The sequence below is a fragment of the Tiliqua scincoides genome, chromosome 2 (assembly GCF_035046505.1).
Source record: "Tiliqua scincoides isolate rTilSci1 chromosome 2, rTilSci1.hap2, whole genome shotgun sequence".
NCBI classification, from domain to species: domain Eukaryota; kingdom Metazoa; phylum Chordata; class Lepidosauria; order Squamata; family Scincidae; genus Tiliqua; species Tiliqua scincoides.
In genome coordinates, this window is record NC_089822.1 from 141172453 (window position 1) to 141190946 (window position 18494).

The 18494-nt window shown below is 44.8% G+C and overlaps 1 protein-coding gene across 1 annotated transcript; it reads left to right on the forward strand.

Annotated features, from left to right (window-relative positions):
- The first annotated feature begins 222 nt into the window (after nucleotides 1–222).
- Nucleotides 223–18020, forward strand: RHEBL1 (RHEB like 1). Its single transcript, XM_066618128.1, has 8 exons — nucleotides 223–283; nucleotides 6264–6335; nucleotides 10116–10183; nucleotides 11253–11335; nucleotides 12123–12179; nucleotides 13428–13475; nucleotides 17428–17512; nucleotides 17931–18020. Exons 1-8 carry the CDS (start codon nucleotides 232–234, stop codon nucleotides 18018–18020), a joined length of 555 nt encoding a protein of 184 aa, XP_066474225.1. The 5' UTR covers nucleotides 223–231.
- Nucleotides 18021–18494: the final 474 nt, after the last annotated feature.

Sequence of the window (18494 nt, forward strand, 5' to 3'; positions counted from 1 at the left end):
TTGTGTTAGGAAGCCCGCACGCCATTCACTCCCAGCCTTCTCAGTTTTCATGAATGGAAGCCGGGAATGCGGAGCGCGCACGCGCCTCGCCCGGCTGGGCCAATGAGGAGCCGCGGCTGCAGGCCAGTGTTGTGGTCACGTGGGACGTTTGTAGTTGCGGCGCCCGCGGCTTTACTCCGGCGGGCTCTTTAGCGCTCGGCCCGCCCTGCGGCTCCCCCCTGCACCCGTGCCATGCCGCTGGTGCGCTACCGCAAGGTCGTGATCCTGGGCTATCGCTCCGTAGGTGAGTGCTGGGGCGAGGGGTGCAGGCTGCGGGGGCACGTGGCGAAGGGCGCTGCGGAGGGGGGAGCGCTTGCCACCCGCGAGGCAGCCCGGGCTGCGTGCGCTGAGCGGGCTTGGCGAGGACAGATGGGGAGGGGTGGCTCTGCCTGTCCTCCGTCTCCGTGCGGAGCTGGGGCTGGGTGGCGAGGAGGAGGAGCAGCGCTGGCAGCAAAGGGGGGCGCGGGTGCAGGCGGCGAGCTGGCCTCGGGCACGCGGGAAAGCAAGGTCGCGGAGGGGGCGGTTGCATTGCACGGGGCGTGCACGAGGGAGGTGGCTTTGCAAGGGGGTCCTGAGCAGCCCGGGCGTGGGAGGTGGCTACGGTGGGCGCCTCCCTGGGTGGGCGCTTCGGGCGAGAGGCGCGCCTGCTCTCTCTCTCTGGGTGCGCTGGTGTGGCGAGGGCTGTAGGAAACTTCTGCGTGTGGAGGGGCTGCCCTGCCGATAGCCTTCCTTCTGCTGGGGGAAGGAATTGGTGCCCCTTGACTGCGAGTGGCCCATGGCTGGCGTTGCTGCTCTGAGATGGGGGCTTTTCCTGGCCCTGGGCTTGAAGCCTGCGCAGCCTCGGGCGGAGACTTTGCTGCTTCCACGGCCCCCTCACCGAGAGTGATCGCTACCAATCTCTGAGTGCTTTGGCAGGCTTCCCCCTTGCTCTGAGAAGCAGACCTTATTTTGGTGCATGTGGGGGAGGGGAACTTGCCTGGGTCAGCATTGATGGTGTGCAAGTAGCACATGTGCTTGTCCCAAAAGTCAACCCATTGAGGACCCAATCCTATCCCTCTTTCCAGCCCCAGTGTAGCTGCCATGAAGCCCCTTGGCAAGGGAACAAATGTTCCCTTACCTTATGGAGGCCTCCAAAACTACCCTCCCACCACAAGATGCACTGCACACCAGTGGCGTCTCTAGGGTTCCTGTCACCCGGTGCGGGATGCCAGTGCGTCACCCCCAATGCAGTGGGCGGGGCAATGCCCCAGGTGGTGGGCGTGGTGATGTACCATCGCTCTGCCCCCACTGGTTTTTTGGCTGTACCTTTTGATGGAACAAAGATGGAACACATTCTGCATGAAATTATGCATTGACTGACATATAACATGATGGTATTATTCTTCCATATTATGATTTTAGTGATTTTGGTCACTAGTGGTGTCACACACACACACACACACACACACACACACACACACACACCCAGGATGTCAACTTACACCTTATTGCAGCAGTTCCCAAACTTTTAGCACTGGGACCCACTTTTTAGAATGACAATAAAACTAAAAAATAATTAAATAAGCAGAAACCAGCCTGGTCATCCAAGTGAATTTCCTCTGTGGCCTGCCTGCAGTAACACCCCCCTCCAAAACCAGTAAGGTTTTCAGCCCTGCCCAGTACCCAGTTCAATTTAAGAACTTCTGTTTAAACCAGATCACTGTCAGGATCCACCTGGCTTTGCAAGTATCAGAAAGGTTCACCTTATCAGCTGAAGCCTGTTTTGATCCTTTTTAGTGGGTGGGGGGAGGCTGTCTTCTGGAGCACTTGCTTAGCTGCAGGTGCATAGGATCAGGACCATTCTGGTAGCATTCTCCTTCACCTGATCTTCCACACAAGCCAAGGCACGTTTGCTTACTTGTGAGTAAACTTGACTGAGGCTTAGTTTCACTTTCCATAGGGCTCAATACATTCATCTGCTTGGAGGGAGGGACTTCCTTCTCAGGTGTTTTTGGGGGCTGCATTATTTGGATCAGGACCATTCTGGTGTTGTTGGGTTCCTCTCAGCCTGTTCTTCCCAAAGGTCTAAGGCACGTTCACCTACTCATGAGTAAACACACGATACGGCTCACTTTCACTTTCCATAGGGATCCATGCATTTTTTGTTCTCCAGTTTTTTGGCCATAAGTTTTGATAGAAATGAGATATTTCACTCTGGTTTTTTTGCATTGCATTCCTCTGGAAATTCCGCATCCAACGGTATATAACATGATGGTATTACTCCTAACTACCGTGATTTTAGCGTTTCACCCCCCTGTGTGTGTCACCCGGTGCGGTCCGCACCCCCCTAGCGACGCCACTGCTGCACACCCCATTGGCATGGCTACACCAGGGCTGGAAAGTTGGATAGGATTTGGTCCTAAGTTCCTATTGCTTGTGGGCCAGAGATGGATCTCTTGCTCTTCCAACCCAGCTTTTAGTGGCACATGAGTCGGGAAAACTTGTAGCTGGTGCGCATCGATTGTCTGACCTTTGCCAGGGGAGCTATTTGCACATACACAATTCCCTGCTCAACACCAATTCAAGAAGTCACTTGGGGTCTGTTTTCTATTAATCTGCTTGCAGTGGGAGGAAATGACCAGAGGTCAATGTGGGAGGCTGGATGGTAAAATGGCTTGTTTCCTTAGATCAAGGCTACAGCCACCCCTTTGGTGGGGTAGGATTATGTGACTGATTAATCCTGTTGTTCCTTTGCATGAGAATCTCTTTTAAGACGACTGCAAAATTCTTTCTGTGGCTGAAAGAGTTAATGCAGCTCTAGAGGTTATGGACCCTGATGAGAAGGAGTATGATGTGTACACTGTGGCTGTTGATTCTCCTCATTCAACCATCTGTGCCTTGTTTGAACAGGTCCAAGAGTGTCCTGGGCCACAGCAGGGCTCTCTTCTGCTGGTGTGGCTTACTGCAAAACAAAACGCTCCATGTTCAGACTGTATAGATGTAGCCATCCTTAATTGTATGCCTGCTTGGTGACAGTGATGTGCTTTTTTGCTGCTTCTGTACTGTAGTGCTAGTATGTTTATGGCAACCAGGTTAAGGAGGTTGTTCAGCCATGTAGCTATTATGTCTCTGGAAATGTTCTCTGATTGGCTGACGACTCATTTCCATTGACTTTGTTTCTTTTAATATGTTACACCTTTTCTTTGTACCAATGGCCTACCAGAAAGATGGTCATGATGAAGAATAAAAGCTTACTACTTGCTCATTTCACAGGTAATTTAGCCAAAGATATCAGAATACAAAGTAAGTAAGGCTGGAAAAACTTCAAGTGTTAGATTTCATCACTTCATGAAATCAAGCCCAAGTTCATTTGCGTGATGGCTGAAGAATTGAGAATGCCCAACAAAGCTACTCTGTATCAGAAAATCATAAAAAGGGGGAATAGCTTGACTTATTGGATAGTATATAGCTTATCTCATGATGAAAATAAAAGGATGCTAACAAGTGAAGTGTGGCTAAGATGATATGATATAACTTGAGGGGGGAACCTGAAAGCCCAGGTGATTGTTAAACCATCCTCTCTGGGTGAGGCCTACTGTGACCAAATTGTAGTGCTTTGCAGAAATCATTTTTTGTTTCTGGCACAACTTGGACTTCACACTGGTAGTTTGCCATTGTCCAGTGCTAATAGATTCTTTTCACCCTGAGGAAGTGCTCAAGATCATAAGGTTGACCACCTACATTCTCAATCCTTGCCCATCTTGGCTTATAAAATATGGGGGGGGGGAATGACTGGCTGGGTAGTTAGGGAGGGTGATACATTCATTATTGGTGGGGGACATCTTGCCTTATGGCAAGGCTGTCTTGCCTTAAGGTTGTGGTAGTGTGCTCTCCTGAAAAAAGTCCTTCCTGGGCGTCACCATATCGGATGATTGCTTTTCAGTCTCTCACCTTCCAGAACATGGTGGTGATTCAACTCTAGCGATTCCTTGATTATCTTTCTAGACCCTTTTCAATCTGGCTTTTGACATGGTTTGGGGAATGAAATGATTGGTCATTCTAGTGGGTTGTCTGGGTCAGTAACTGTACAGGGAATTGGGTTCCTATTGGTTCTTCTGGACTTTTCAGTGGTGTTTGGTTCCATTGGTTTTCTTTCTGTGCAGTGAATGTTGGGGCACTGCATTGTGATGACTCTGGTTCTTTCTGGAGAGCCAATCACAGAAAATAGTGCTGGAGGATTGTGGGCAAACAAGCTGAGATTAAATCCAGGCAAGATAGAGGCCACCCCTGTCGAGAAGTCTTCTGGTATGTTTGCCTGCTCTGAAAGGGGTTGCACTCCCCTTAAAAGTTCAGGCTTGCAGTTTGGGGATGCTTCTGGACTCAGCTTTGTACATGAATACCCAGCTGTTGGTTGTGCCCTAGAGGCCTTTGCTTGGCTTTGACTGGTATTCCACTGGTATCCATTGTTGACTTAGTTAGACATGGTTTTGGCCACCTGTGCCTTATTGTATGCTATTTGGAGATGCTTCTGGAGACCATATGAAAGCTTCAACTGATTCAAAATGTGGAATTGTTGATGGGGAAAGATAGTGCAAGCATGTTATGCCCCATTGCGCTGGCCCCATAGAGTTTGTTTCTGGATGCATTCCTGGTTATGACTTTGAAAAGCCCTCAACAGCTTGGGACCATGTTACTATGAATCTGCTTGTGTCTGAGATTCTTGGGGAGGGGTCCTGTATCTCCTTCAGTTGTCTGAAATGAAACTGGAGAAGATATGTAGGAGCCAGAAAGCCTTCTTGATGACAGCCTCCTCCTCATGAAATTTGCTCCCTTGGGATGTTTACTGTGCCTCCTCCCTTCTCTCCTTCAGTACTGTTTGAAGCATTTTTCCTTTTTTTGTCAAGATTGTTATGGATATATTTAGTTTAAGGGGTTTCTCTCCTTTAGACTGTTTTTATTATGTAATTGTGTGTGGTGTTTTTACTGTTTTATTAAAAAAAAAATGTTGTGAGCTGCTTTGGGTCTTGTGAGAATGAAGCCAGGTTGTAAATCTCTTAAATATTAAATATAGTTCAGGAAACTGCTTATCTAACTGTAACAATCCTTTGCTTTCTCAGTCATCAATGGATAACAATGATTTGCAAACAGTACTGAACTTGGTAATGGTGATTAAAATATTGCTTGCTTGCCTGCCTGCCATTGCACAAAGAGAGTACCCCCAGTTTTATTGGATTGGTATTGCAGGGCTTGCCACATTGTGTACAGGTACATTGAAGAGACTGAAGCTTTTGAAAAGAAAAAAGACAGCAACGTCACAAGTCTAAAACTGGGTTGTATGGATTTATTTTTGGCATGACATATTTCATGATGTATTTTCATTATTGTAACCAATTTGATAAAATTAAAAATAAAACACAAAATTAATGACTGAGGACTAAATTTAGTTTTGTAACAAAAACAGTGTCTTAAAGAGTAACTAGGTTAGCATGAGCTCTTATGGATTAGAATTCATTTCATCTGATACATTAAGTGTTATTCTCTGTTGAAAAATATATGCATGCACGCGCTCACATACATATCTAGAGAGATAAAAATGTAAGCAGGGGGACCAAAAGGACATTAAATGCAATAGGTGTGGTTTGAGACACTTCTCAGTACAGTAATGCTAAAATGTTTCCCCCTAGAGATGCACGCATTTCACTCAGTTCATAGCAGAAACTCAGACCGTTGAATGTTTGTGCATTTCCATGCAGACAATGTTAATTTAATGTTTCCCTTCCTGTTGGAGATACGTCAACATGATAAAAACTCAAAACTCAGTGTTAAACTCATGATAAAAACTCAGCGTTGCAATAGATTATTTTGCCAAATATGGAACAGTTTCAAAGCTATCCTCAGCCCTCCCTGTTGTTCCTCCTGATATTTTGGAAATCTTCACCTGTTTGAGTAATCACAAGAGTTGTGGTTTAGGGGAGGCAGTTAAATACAGAAGCCTCACCCACCCAATAATTTTTGCTTCTTGCCCCAGCACTCAAGTTTTAGGATTCTGATGGCTTCCAGGCCCAACCAGACCCAAAAGTAGAAGTCTGTGCAAGTTTTGCTTTTATTGAAAATGAAGGGCACCTGCTTAAGTGGGGTGTGTGTGTGTGTGTGTGAGAGAGAGAGAATGAATGCCTTGCTTGTTGACTGCCAAGAGATCTGCATTACCTCCAACTGGGCTTTCTTTTTGTGTTTTTTTTCTTCAGGTAAAACATCTCTTGCTCACCAGTTCATTGATGGGGAATTTCTGGAGTGTTACGACCCTACAGTGGAAAGTAGTAAGTGTTGTGTAAATTTTTCCTGGGTGTTTCTGGGCCAAGGCTTATTAGTGGCAAAAAGTGAAAGAGAGGTATTCCCCACTGGCAGAACTGTATCATCAATGCATGTTGGTTGGCCTGGATACAGGGCAATATAACAGAAATTCTGTGCCCTAAAAAGCTGACTTGGCTAGTATAGCTAAAAGGTATCGGAATATGATGGTGTCTTTCCATGAACACTCCGTCATGCTGTTAGAGGAGGGACCGTAGCTCAGTCACAGAGCAGTGTTTTGTGTGCAGAATGTCCCAGGTTCAGTCTGGCATCTCTACATCGGATTGGGAAACACTGGAAACCCAGGGGAATTGCTGCCAGTCAGTATAGATAATACTGAGTTGGATGGACTGATGATAAGCCAGCTTCCTATGTTTCTCCACTCATACAGTTCGAGCCCTCATTATGATGTTAATATTGTTCCATTAATGTCTGAACATGCTTTCTGGAGGACCTCTGATGGTGAATTTATTTAGTCTCCCCCCCCCCCCCCCAAGATGACTTAAAATAATGAAAACCAGAAGGTCATATGCTAGAATGTTTTCTAGCATAGGGAAATAATTATGTATACTGGTAAGAGTTCAGAAATTATTGAAGAAAGCTTACAGCCTGTTCCACCTGCACTCATTTACTTGGGAGTAAGTGTGCAAGGGATTGCAGCATTTGTATTCTGAACGCTATTGTAGTGAGATGGTTGGTGGGAGAGAGTATGAGAGGTCAGATTCATTACTCTCTTTATATGACTGGCAGCTTGATTGGCCAATAATATGATTGCTGAGGGAAACATAGCAACTTTCACCCAGTACATCCTGTTCATGTGTACTGTTTCACCTATACTGGGATGTGAGCTGGAAAATTTTTCAGTGCTTTATTTTTCCATGGAAAATTTTCTGTTTCTGAAGATTCATTGTTTCATAAAATGCATTAACAGTGAGTTTTAGTGCCAAAATGTATGCATTTTCAAAGTTGTAATTAATATTGTTCATGTGAGGAAGTGGGTGGCGAAAGAATACATGTTTTATTGGTTTGTAAATAAGGATTAAAATAAAGCCACAAATACATATAATCTCTAATCATCAGATTGCTTTGCAAGTCAAATCCAAACCAAAGTTAAAATTTAGATTTTTTTTCCCCAGACTTCAAATGAACTGAAAACCACAACCCATACTTAACAGGTTCTTAATTATTTTAGTGAGCTGGATAAATTGAAAGTGTTTGTATAAGATTTATTAGTTTTTTGGTAACTCTAGTGATCATAAAGCCTAATGGGGGTTGGGGTGGGACTTGCTGTGTGGCATCATTATAGTGAAATCTCTTGATGAAGGAAGAGAGTTGGTAGCTGTAAATATTGCAAAAGCATTGAATTGACTTGAATACCACATTTAAATCACACTTGGTTTCATTTTTCCTCCATTTTATGTTTCTGTTCCAATACTTGTGGCTATTGGGAAACAAAATTAACACAGAGTTCTTCTTTAGTTTAGCTATTTGACTATATTTAGTTACTAAATCGAGGCTAAATATTTAGTTACTAAATGTAGTGAACTAAACATGCTAAATCTGATCATACTCTTTTTAAGTTGGACATTGGAAAGCCTTCCAGAAAATCTTTCACTTTAAAATGTTCTGGGCAATCCCAGAATGGTTCATATGGTGTAGGAAGGCGCTCTCTCCCCTCTCATTCCCTCCAATTCCTCACTATATTGTGCCAGCTGAGAGCAGTGGGAAAGTTAATGGGATGGTTGCATAACCAGTGATAAAGAAACATGCATTCCTTTCAGTCCTCTATCCTTCCTGGGAAAGACTATGGGTATGGTGATAGTATAAATGGAAAGAAAAAGAGAAATGGTGATAAGAAGCATATGTAGGTTTGCAGGCTGATAACTGAGTGGGAGAAAGCAATACTGATCATCTGGCCCCAGAAAATCCTTTGTCTGCAGGTTGGATTTGGCTCATGGCTTTCCAGGTGCCAACTACTGAGTTGGGCATATAATCTCTGTCTTTGTGTGAGATTGCTGAAAAAATGTTTGTGAGCTAAGCACTTTCAGTCTTGTTTAAATGTGAACAGCCATATTAAAGATTGAAATTTGAGTCAGATTTGACTCTCTGATTCTGTTCTTCAAGAGAAGTTAAGGAAGGGAAAGGAAGATGTTGGCCATCAATATAGGCCCTTAGCTCTAGTATAAACTGCGGAGATCTTATCCTAAAATCTGCTGTTAAGCTTCAACTGAGGTTAAAATTAAGTATCTCTGGCTCATGTCTTGAGTGAGATGTGGATTCTCCAGTTACAAGCTTGTGGGGTTTATTTTAACTGAAAGCAGAAAGGTTTGGTAGCACCTCCGTACTCGTTTCCTGCCTTGCCGCAGACCCTCCCTCATCATAACAGTCCCTTCCTGTTTTTGCAGGGGGCTGCCTTTCACATCCACTTAATGCAGAGAAACATTTTGTGTTATCTTCGGGCAGGTTTGCCAGTAGATTGGGCTGCCTGTTTGGGTGAGGACAGATAAGTTGGCTCCTGATTGCCCAATGTGGTGATTACGATTTCTCTGCCCAGAACATTTACCAAAAGGCAGCTAACATGGCAGCAGATGTTGAATGCAGTTCTACATTGTGGGACTGAGGTTGCACATGCTAGATTTTGCCCTGTTGGTTTTTGTATTGAGAACTTACTATGGCTTGCTGCATTGCCTGCCTTGTAAGCAGCCACCGAGCCACATGAGAATCTACTGAGCTGGTTTGCAGTCTGTCTCTTGTAACTGCTATGGGAAAAACTAATTTACCTGGGACTGACATTTAAAAAACAAAATAGCTGTCCTCCCTATGTCATTTATATTTGCACCTGGGTTTTTTTGTGGTTCTTCCTATTTAAACTGTTGTTCCTCTACTCCAGCTGCCAGCCTGCTTTCTAAATCTCTGTCCTGGGTGCTCCTGCCCTCCCTAGTTTAAAAAGCATTCTGATGATCATGTGCAGCTGGAGCTGTGTGGTTAAAAAGCCACAACAAAGAAGCAAACAACATGTGCCCCTCGCCCCGCCCTGGCATACTCATATGCAATTTCTTGAATTCCTCTACTGGATGAGAGTTTTTCTAATAATCTTTTTGAGTAGTAAATCCCTCTAGAACAGTGGTTCTCACACATTTAGCACCAGGACCCACTTTTTAGAATGAGAATTTATCAAGACCCACCAGAAGTGATGTCAAGACCAGAAGTGATGACATCAAGCAGGAAAATTTTTTGACAATCCTAGGCTGCAATCCTACCCACTTATCCAGGTGTAAGTCCCATTTACTATCATTGTAGAAAAAATATGTATAGTAACTTGTTAAAAGTATGGGTCCGTAACATTTTCCCAAATGCAGTTACGTACTATGGTAGCATCAAGTCTAATATATAAAAATAAAATATTGAAATGAATGGGGACCCACCTGAAATTGGCTCACAGCCCACCTAGTGGGTCCTGACTCACAGTTTGAGAAACACTGCTCTAGAAAGATTTAAGAATGCTGCTGCCACAATTCCTGTGCTCTTACTTCTCTTTCGGAGGCTGAGCAAGATTTGGTTGTAGGAGGAGGGGAATTGGTGCCAAGCTAAAGGAAGGACCGGATTCCTTGTGTGGTGGCAGGGCAGGGCCCAGAGAGGGATGAAAGTGGCTTAAGTACAGAATGTTGGGTCATAGCCCATTATGTGGGTGAGTTTGGGGAGTGGTACAGTAGGATCTAAGAAACATTACCTTTTTCTCTCCTCTTCAGCGTACAACAAAATGGTGGTGGTAGGGAAAGATGAATTCCACCTGCAGCTGGTGGACACTGCAGGGCAGGTAAGAGAGAATGTCTTTGTTTTTCTGGAATATTTCATCTTCCAATAGTCTGTGGTTTCCACACTTAATTGCAGTCACAGCACGCTGCAGTCACAGAGCACTCTTACTGTGGTGCCATTGCCCAGCTGTCCTGGGTGCACCATCTTGAACCATGTGAGATCTCATGAGAACTCCCACAATTCAAGATGGCAGCGCCCATCTCACCCAGGTGCCACCACCTTGCATGATCTTGTGCAGTTCAAGTTGGTAGTGCCCATGCATTGCCATTGTGAATCATGCGATTCAAGATAGTGGCACCCAGCTATCCCAGGCGCTGCCATATTGAATCACGCAATCTTGTACAATTCAAGATGGTGGCACAGGGTACAGCAGGTATGAAGATGCCTCCAGGGACTTGCCACGGAGTCCTTGTGAGTCTACCATGGTACGCTCAGATGCTGCAGCACACAGTTTGGGGACCACTGCAATTGGAGTTCTGCTTCTCCCTCTTGTGGTCTGTGGGATAAATAGCTTGCATCTAAATGCAGTTACTTTTGGGGTGGAGCATGACCATAAAAGCCAGAAAAGTGGGAGAGTTTTTCTAAGGCTTATCAGCCCTGTTGAATGTTGCCAAAGGTTCATTGTTTGGGCAGCAGTTCTAACTGAGTTTCACTTTCTGAAGCACCGAGAGTGAACATTTTCTGCCATCCCACTGAATGAAGAACCTTTTTTTAAAACGTTCTCTGCCCATCATTCATTCATTCAAGTGCATTTCTAAGACTCCCTTCCAGGGAGCTCAATCTAGCATGCATTGTTTCCCACTGTTTGCCCTTTTACCCTTACAAAAATCCTGTGTGATAGATGAGGCTGAGAGGTGCCGGCTAGCCTAAGATCATGCAGGGAACTTCATGGCTGAGTGGGGAAATTAACCTGGAGCTCCCATATCCTGGTCCCATAATAGCCACTAGACTACATGGGCTCTCCTGAACTGCATACATGTTTGCGGATTGGCAGGGACCAGTTCCTGCATCAGGTTGTCCTGTAATACGAGAATGCATCTAACTAGTGTGACCCTCTTGTTTTTCACCAGGATGAATATACTATCTTGCCTCACTCTTTTATCATTGGCATCCATGGCTATGTGCTTGTGTATTCTGTCAGTTCTCTAAAGAGGTAAGGAATCCTCAGTCTGGTGTGTTTTGATGCCACACAGGGCAGTGAGGCTTGTTGGCTGGTGAACGCCTTACTCTGAACCCTCTGAGATGTTTGTGGGTAGAAATTGCTGTCCTCTTGAGATTGCTGATGGTAATAATAATGCTTCGCCTTTGTATTGTGCTTTCCAGCATTTAATGTGTATTATCTTGTTATCCTTCCCGACCCTGTACTATTGTCCCCTGAGTTGCAAATGGAGGGGGAACCCACTGACAATAAGGGAGTGGCTTGCCCAAAGCCACAGTGGGTTTATGCAAGAAGCAACATTTACACCAAGGGCTTTTCTGGTTAGTAGCACAGTCTCTCAGCTGCTGTGTTACACCAGCTTTCTATTTGTGTGCAAATCCATACAAATGCGTTTGGGAAGCTTTCCCCATAATTGCTCAAGTCAGATCAAGGTTCCAGATCTGCCTATCGACTTCAGCCCTGTGTATCATTTTCCGCCCTCTTCTTTCAAGCCATTCCCAAATGCCACAGAATCTTCCATATCTCATTTTCTGTTCTAAACAAGAGCATTCTGATTTTTGCCATCTTTTCTGTTATAGCCTTTATGCTACAGCTTCACTGTACTAGATTAATAGTGTGGTGGGGGCAGAATAACCCTCTTGGGCTTTCTCCCCTTCACCCAAGTCAGTGATATTCTGCTGTGAAGCTCATCATGAACACCTTTCTCAAGTGAGTCGAAGAGCCTTAATAACCATCTTTACTGAGGGGATCACCCTTCCATTCCTCCTCTTGTGTTTTGCAGTTTTCAGGTGGTGAAGTCTTTACACAGCAAGCTGCATGAAAGCAGAGGGAAGACAAGGTAAACAAGAATTTGGTGGGGTGAGGCAGTAAAGAGCATAGTTTTAGGGGAAGATGTTAATTCAAGAATGAAAATAAAAACTTGTGTTAAAAAGGATGTGTGTGTTGGGGGTGGCGAGGCACCTGCAAAAAGTCTGAAAACATTCATTAGTTCACCCTATCGCAGATTGTGAATGGAACTCTCCTAAGAATGGATTTTGAAATGGACAGTGTTGTCTATAGGATGGTCATTGAGGTGGCAACATGTTAAGTGATGACTCTTTCCCAAGCAGTTAATGGTTGGTGGCAATTAACTTTGTTTAAATATCCTTCAACTCTCACCTGGATTGTGGTGATACAGTTATTTTAAGCACCTAATTGACAAAATGAGCAGTTAATAGCTTGCTGGCAGCTGGCATAGATACCTAGTCCCTGCTCTCTTACCTTTATGACAGTGATCACAATTAAAATTTCAACTTCATGCTGGGGTCCTGTTCTACTTATACCACTCCAGCAATAGCTAGCCCTAGTAAGTTGCCCTCTTCTGGATCCTGCAAGGATTATGTGGAAAATTCTGGTACATCTTGTACATCTTTGCTTCTAAACCTGTGGTTGTAAAGAGAAATTTTGAGGCAGACCCGCCCCTGTCCCTGCTTTTCTTAGAAAGGGTGCTGGTGTATTTGCAAGTAGAATTGCAGCCTTTTGACCTAGATGTCAGCTGTATTTGTGGTTTTTAAGAACCTTGGGGCTTGGAGAGATTTTGCACACAGACTGAACCGGAGTAATAAGAGAAATATTTCTAAACCCTGAAACTGTGGCTTAGCCCCAAGACCTCTTTGCAGTGGTTGTGCCCATCTCCAGAACATGTGAAGGACGAAGTACCTCTGAGCACACGTAGAGTGCATTTGCTCTGCTGTGGAGTGTCCGTAACTAGCCTCCATTCATTTGGCAGGGCAGAGCAGCATGAGGGTGCCGCTTCCAGATGGATGTCATTTTTAAAACTGACTTGCTCCTTGAGTCTCTTGGATGCAAACAGGGTTGTGTTGCGAAACAGTGTGCTGGGACGGAGCAGCTCCCATCAGACATTCAGATCCTTCAGGAGATTTGCTATAGTTCTTGCCTTGCTGGTTCATAAACAGGAGTTATCTGTCTGTCAGGAGATGGCAACCTATTGAGTCTGTCTGTTGTGATATAGTGAGTGAAATGGGATGAGACCTTTACTTAGTGCACAGGAAACCATGCTTGACAATTTCCTTTTCTGTCTTGGCAGGATGCCTGTGGTGCTTGTTGGCAATAAAGCTGATCTCTCATTGGAAAGGTAAGAACCTTGTTGTCTGGTGCCTGAGAAATTGTAGATTGAATGTAAGGGCAGGACTGGACTGCTTCATTCTCTTTAAAACAATATATGTAACCCAAGCTGTATTGGGGTAGTTCTCATCAAAGTTTGACTGCTTAGAACAGGGGTGCCCAAACCCTGGCCCTGGGGCCACTTGCGGCCCTTGAGGCCTCTCAATGTGGCCCTCAGGGAGCCCCCAGTCTCCAATGAACCTCTGGCCCTCCGGAGATTTGTTGGAGCCCACACTGGCCCGACGCAACTGCTCTCAGCATGAGGGCGACTTTTGACCTCTCACGTGAGCTGTGGGATAAGGGCTCCTTCCACTGCTTGTTGTTTCATGTCTGTGATGCAGTAGTGGCAGCAAAGGAAAGGCTAGCTTTGCTTTGTGCAAGGCCTTTTATAGGCCTTGAGCTATTGCAAGACCTTCACTCATTCATATAAGTTCATCTTTAATATATTCATTTATGAAAACTTATGTAAATTTATTCAAATTTTAAATGTAAATTAATTCTTCCCCCCCCCCGGCCCCTGACACAGTGTCAGAGAGACAATGTGGCCTTCCTGCCAAAAACTTTGGACACCCCTGGCTTAGAACAACCATTTTCAACCTTTTTCAGATCATGGCACACTGTCAAGCCACTAAAATTATCCTGGCACACTCCCAGTTTTTAACTTACATTGAATTATTACATTACAATTAATTTTTAATTAATATAATTCATACAATTAAGAACATAAGAACAGCCCCACTGGATCAGGCCATAGGCCCATCTAGTCCAGCTTCCTGTATCTCACAGCGGCCCACCAAATGCCCCAGGGAGCACACCAGATAACAAGAGACCTCATCCTGGTGCCCTCCCCTACATCTGGCATTCTGACTTAACCCATTTCTAAAATCAGGAGGTTGCGCATACACATCATGGTTTGTAACCTGTAATGGATTTTTCCTCCAGAAACTTGTCCAATCCCCTTTTAAAGGCGTCCAGGCTAGACGCCATCACCACATCCTGTGGCAAGGAGTTCCACAGACTAACCACACGCTGAGTAAAGAAATATTTTCTTTTGTCTGTCCTAACCTGCCCAACACTCAATTTTAGTGGATGTCCCCTGGTTCTGGTATTATGTGAGAGTGTAAAGAGCATCTCCCTATCCACTCTGTCCATCCCCTGCATAATTTTGTATGTCTCAATCATATCCCCCCTCAGGCATCTCTTTTCTAGGCTGAAGAGGCCCAAATGCCAAGGTGCCCCAGCCCCATAATCATCTTAGTCGCTCTCTTTTGCACCTTTTCCATTTCCACTATGTCTTTTTTGAGACATTAAAATTAAATCATTACATGACAAATTAAATCATTACATTAATTAATTACATTAATTAATCATTTAATTTTCATAAATTTAATTTTAATTTAATTAATTAAATTAATCACGTAATTAAATCATTACATGACAAAGGGCACAATCCTAACCAGGTCTACTCAGAAGTAAGTCCTATTTTGTTCAATGGGGCTTACTCTCAGGAAAGTGTGGTTAGGATTGCAGTCAATGGGGGGAATGTGCCTGTGGGACCTACTTCTGAGTAGACATGCCTAGGATTGGGCTTTTGGTTGCACTCTTTTTTTCTCAAATACAGGAGCAGGTAATTGACACTTCTCTCTCCTCCTCTCCCCCACCCATCCTCCCATCTCATAATTGCAGTTAGCACCTCTCCTACTGTCCCTCCCCTCGCTCCTCCTCACCTTCCAAAGGTCCAGAATCACTTGCCTCACATTCTTTCCCCCCCACTGCCAATTGCCTGCTCCTGTATTTCAGAAAAAAATTAAGTGTGACCAAAAGCCCAATCCTAGGCATGTCTACTCAGAAGTAAGTCCCATTATTGTCAATGGGGCTTACTCCCAGGAAAGTGGGGCTAGGAGAGGATCCTGAGAGCCGAGCCCTGTCTACTCAGAAGTAAGTTCCATTATAGTCAATGGGACTTACTTCCGGGAAAGTGTGGATAGGATTGTGGCCCAACGCCCCTCCTCTGAAAGGCAGAGGCAAGGTAGGGAGGGTCAATTTGGGAAGCTGCAGGCAACTGTGGCAAGGAGAAGGAACTTTCATGGACCCTCAGCCAGGCCGGTGGCCTCAGCAGACTTGCTGGCTTCCTACCTGCTTGCCTGCCCCGGCTCCCTCCTTCTTACTCAGTCTGCCCAGACCTCCTCCAGGCTTCTCTCACTGCCCAATCAGCACGCAGGGCAGACAATACCCAATCCTCGGTGTGTCTACTCAGAAGTAAGCCCCATAATAGTCAACTGGGTTTACTTCCAGGTAAGGTTACAGCCTTCCTCTTGCTCAGCAGCAGGAGATGCAAAGCAGCTGCTGCTGGGCTGCTCCTTTATCGCCTGCCACATGAGGGTAAAAGCAGCCATTTCTTCGCCTGCGGCTGCTGCCTACCTCCTCTGACCCCGTGGCACACCTGAGGCTGCCTCACGGCATACTAGTCGAAAACCACTAGCTTAGAACAATGTCTGAACAAACACTGTTCCGTTGTGTCTAATGAAGTGAGGCATCTCTTTATTGAAGAATTGTGTGTGATCCTTGATGCTATACGGGGAAGGTTGTTTCCATGCATTTTCATAAATTTGACTTGCTTTTGCAGAAGGCTTGGGTCGTTCCACTAAGCATGAATAGCATATTGTGTGTCCAGTCTCTACCTTCCAGTTGGGCTCTGATCTGGCCAAATTCCTAGCATTCCAAAGTAGAATTTTGTCTTGAATAGGCCACTGTTGTAAGTGCCAGTACATTTTATTGCTGTCCCATGACCAGGTTTGTGTGTTCCTGAAATGTATAATATCAATACTGAATCAACTCTTGAGTTTTTTCCCCTGAAAAAAACCTGTTAGTAGTAGTAGTAATTATGGTCTTCAAGTCCTCATGATAGGAAAGAACATTTTTGGAAGCATGAACAATATTAGCTGCAAGATTAGAAACATAAAAAGTGCTTTGGTCAGAGAGGGGAATAAGGAGAAACTTCTGCATTCTACAGGAAGCCATTCTGTACAAATGGCCACAAAGCCACTATGCGGGATTAAATGGCTTCAATTCCGCAATTGCATGAACAGGAACTTTGTGACCACACTGTGCTTCCAGACTCTGTCACTCTACATCCTTGTCAACATGTCAAAATATTGCAACCTGAGTAAGCAGTATTTATGAAATGAACTTGTGAATATCTAACATTTTTTCTATCATTTGCAGGATTTGTGTGGTTTTATCCTAACCTAAGTGAGAGAATATCCCTTCTGTCTCATAGTAGCCTCTTGTAGAACCCAGAAAACTATTTTTGGAGATCTGGAGACCCCTGGGCACTACTGAAGGAGGGGGGAATCTGCAAAATTTATTTTCCCCCACCCTGCACAGGTGTAAGCAGGGCCAGCCCAAGAGCTCCTGATGCCTGAGGTGGCATGCCATTCCTTTTACCTGATAATGTGCCATTATCTGCTCCCTCCCCCATTCTCCAGTGTTTTCACTTTGCATTCTCCACCCCTCCACATTTTTTCTTCCTTGCTTTCTTCCTTTTCCTTTCAATTCTGGGAATGGAAGAGGAAAGAGGAGCAATGCAGGCAAATAGGCAGACAGAGATGGGTGCCCTTGACCAATCTGATGCCTGAGACGACCGCTTCAGTTGGCCTCATGGATGGGCTGGCCCTGGGTGGAAGTGCTTTCCATTTGAGTAAGTTGAGGCTAGGATACAAACCTTGGGCTTTTTTTTAATTGCAGCTTTTTTTGCACATGGAGTATCCTAAGCACTGTCTGACTTGTGTGTGTTTATTTTTGTCCTGCCATTCAGCTTGTACCAAACCCTCACAGTGGCTCACAAATAACTCCCAGTAAAAACTGGCTTGCCATTTCTCCTTCTTTACTTTCCAATTTTTTCTCCTGTTGTGTGTCTCTAGGCGTCAGGTGAAGACTGAGGAGGGCAAGAAGCTCGCTGAGTCTTGGGGTGCTGTCTTCTTGGAATCCTCTGCAAAAGAAAACCAGGTCTGACATTCTGTTTCCGCTTCTGGAATAAGAGGAAAAGAGAGTGGTGGAGCAAGTGTCATTCTGTGCTAATGTTGACAGAAATCCATTCTCTTCCCTGTGGATTTGTCAAAGGTTTAATTTAACGGGAATGTGTAGATTGCATTGGCATCACTTTTGGAGTATAGAGCACTTGTAAGGTACTTCGTGTTCCAACATTTGGGAAAGGACAGGTTGTCCCTATTTTTGTTAAATTACTTACTGTGCTTTTTATAAGTAAGTATGATGGTTGGGTGTAGACATAAGCCTAAGTATTTCCTTGTGGAGAAGCGCAGAGGGATTCTCCTGTCTCTTCTTTATCAGATAAGGCAGCTGTGACCACCATCCTGCACACCCCTCCTCCCTGTGTAATTTGACACTTTTCTCCTCTGTCTCTCAGATGACTCAAGGTATCTTCATGAAGGTTATTGAGGAAATAGACCGTGTTGACAACTCATATGGTGAACAGCGCAGCTGCATCCTGATGTGACATCTCTTTTCTCCACCTGAAACCACTCTGCTGGTGTGGAAGGGGGGTGGGGTGTCAGGATATGGAGACCAACTCAGGCCAGGTATTGATGCAGTCACCTAGAACCCTGTGCAGCTGCTCTGAATTAGCTTACGGGTAACCCCCACACATGACATACCTCATTGTTTGCCCCCTGTATAAGGCGGCTGCCATGTTTTGCACATTAGTTTGCTGGAAGCAATCTGTGTCTGTATATATATGTATTGCCAAATGTTTACAGAACCAGGAGGGTGGGGGCACAACTTGATTTATTTATGTTTTTGACAGGAAGGACTCTTCTGTATATTTATATTCAAGTATAATCCAGATACGCACAAGTTTATACATGTGTCCGGTCACTACTTGGTGTAACAAAGAGGCAGCTGAATGTAAAGTTTCTCTCTGGGATCCATTGAAGGCTAGTTCTGTGATCTGTGGATTTCCTTTGGAGGCAGC

Coding starts and splice junctions, on each gene's coding strand:
- RHEBL1 (XM_066618128.1), top strand. CDS start 232: ATGCCGCTGGTGCGCTACCGCAAGGTCGTGATCCTGGGCTATCGCTCC. Junction 284..6,263: donor CCTGGGCTATCGCTCCGTAG/GTGAGTGCTGGG, acceptor TTTTTTCTTCAG/GTAAAACATCTCTTGCTCAC. Junction 11,336..12,122: donor TCTGTCAGTTCTCTAAAGAG/GTAAGGAATCCT, acceptor TGTGTTTTGCAG/TTTTCAGGTGGTGAAGTCTT.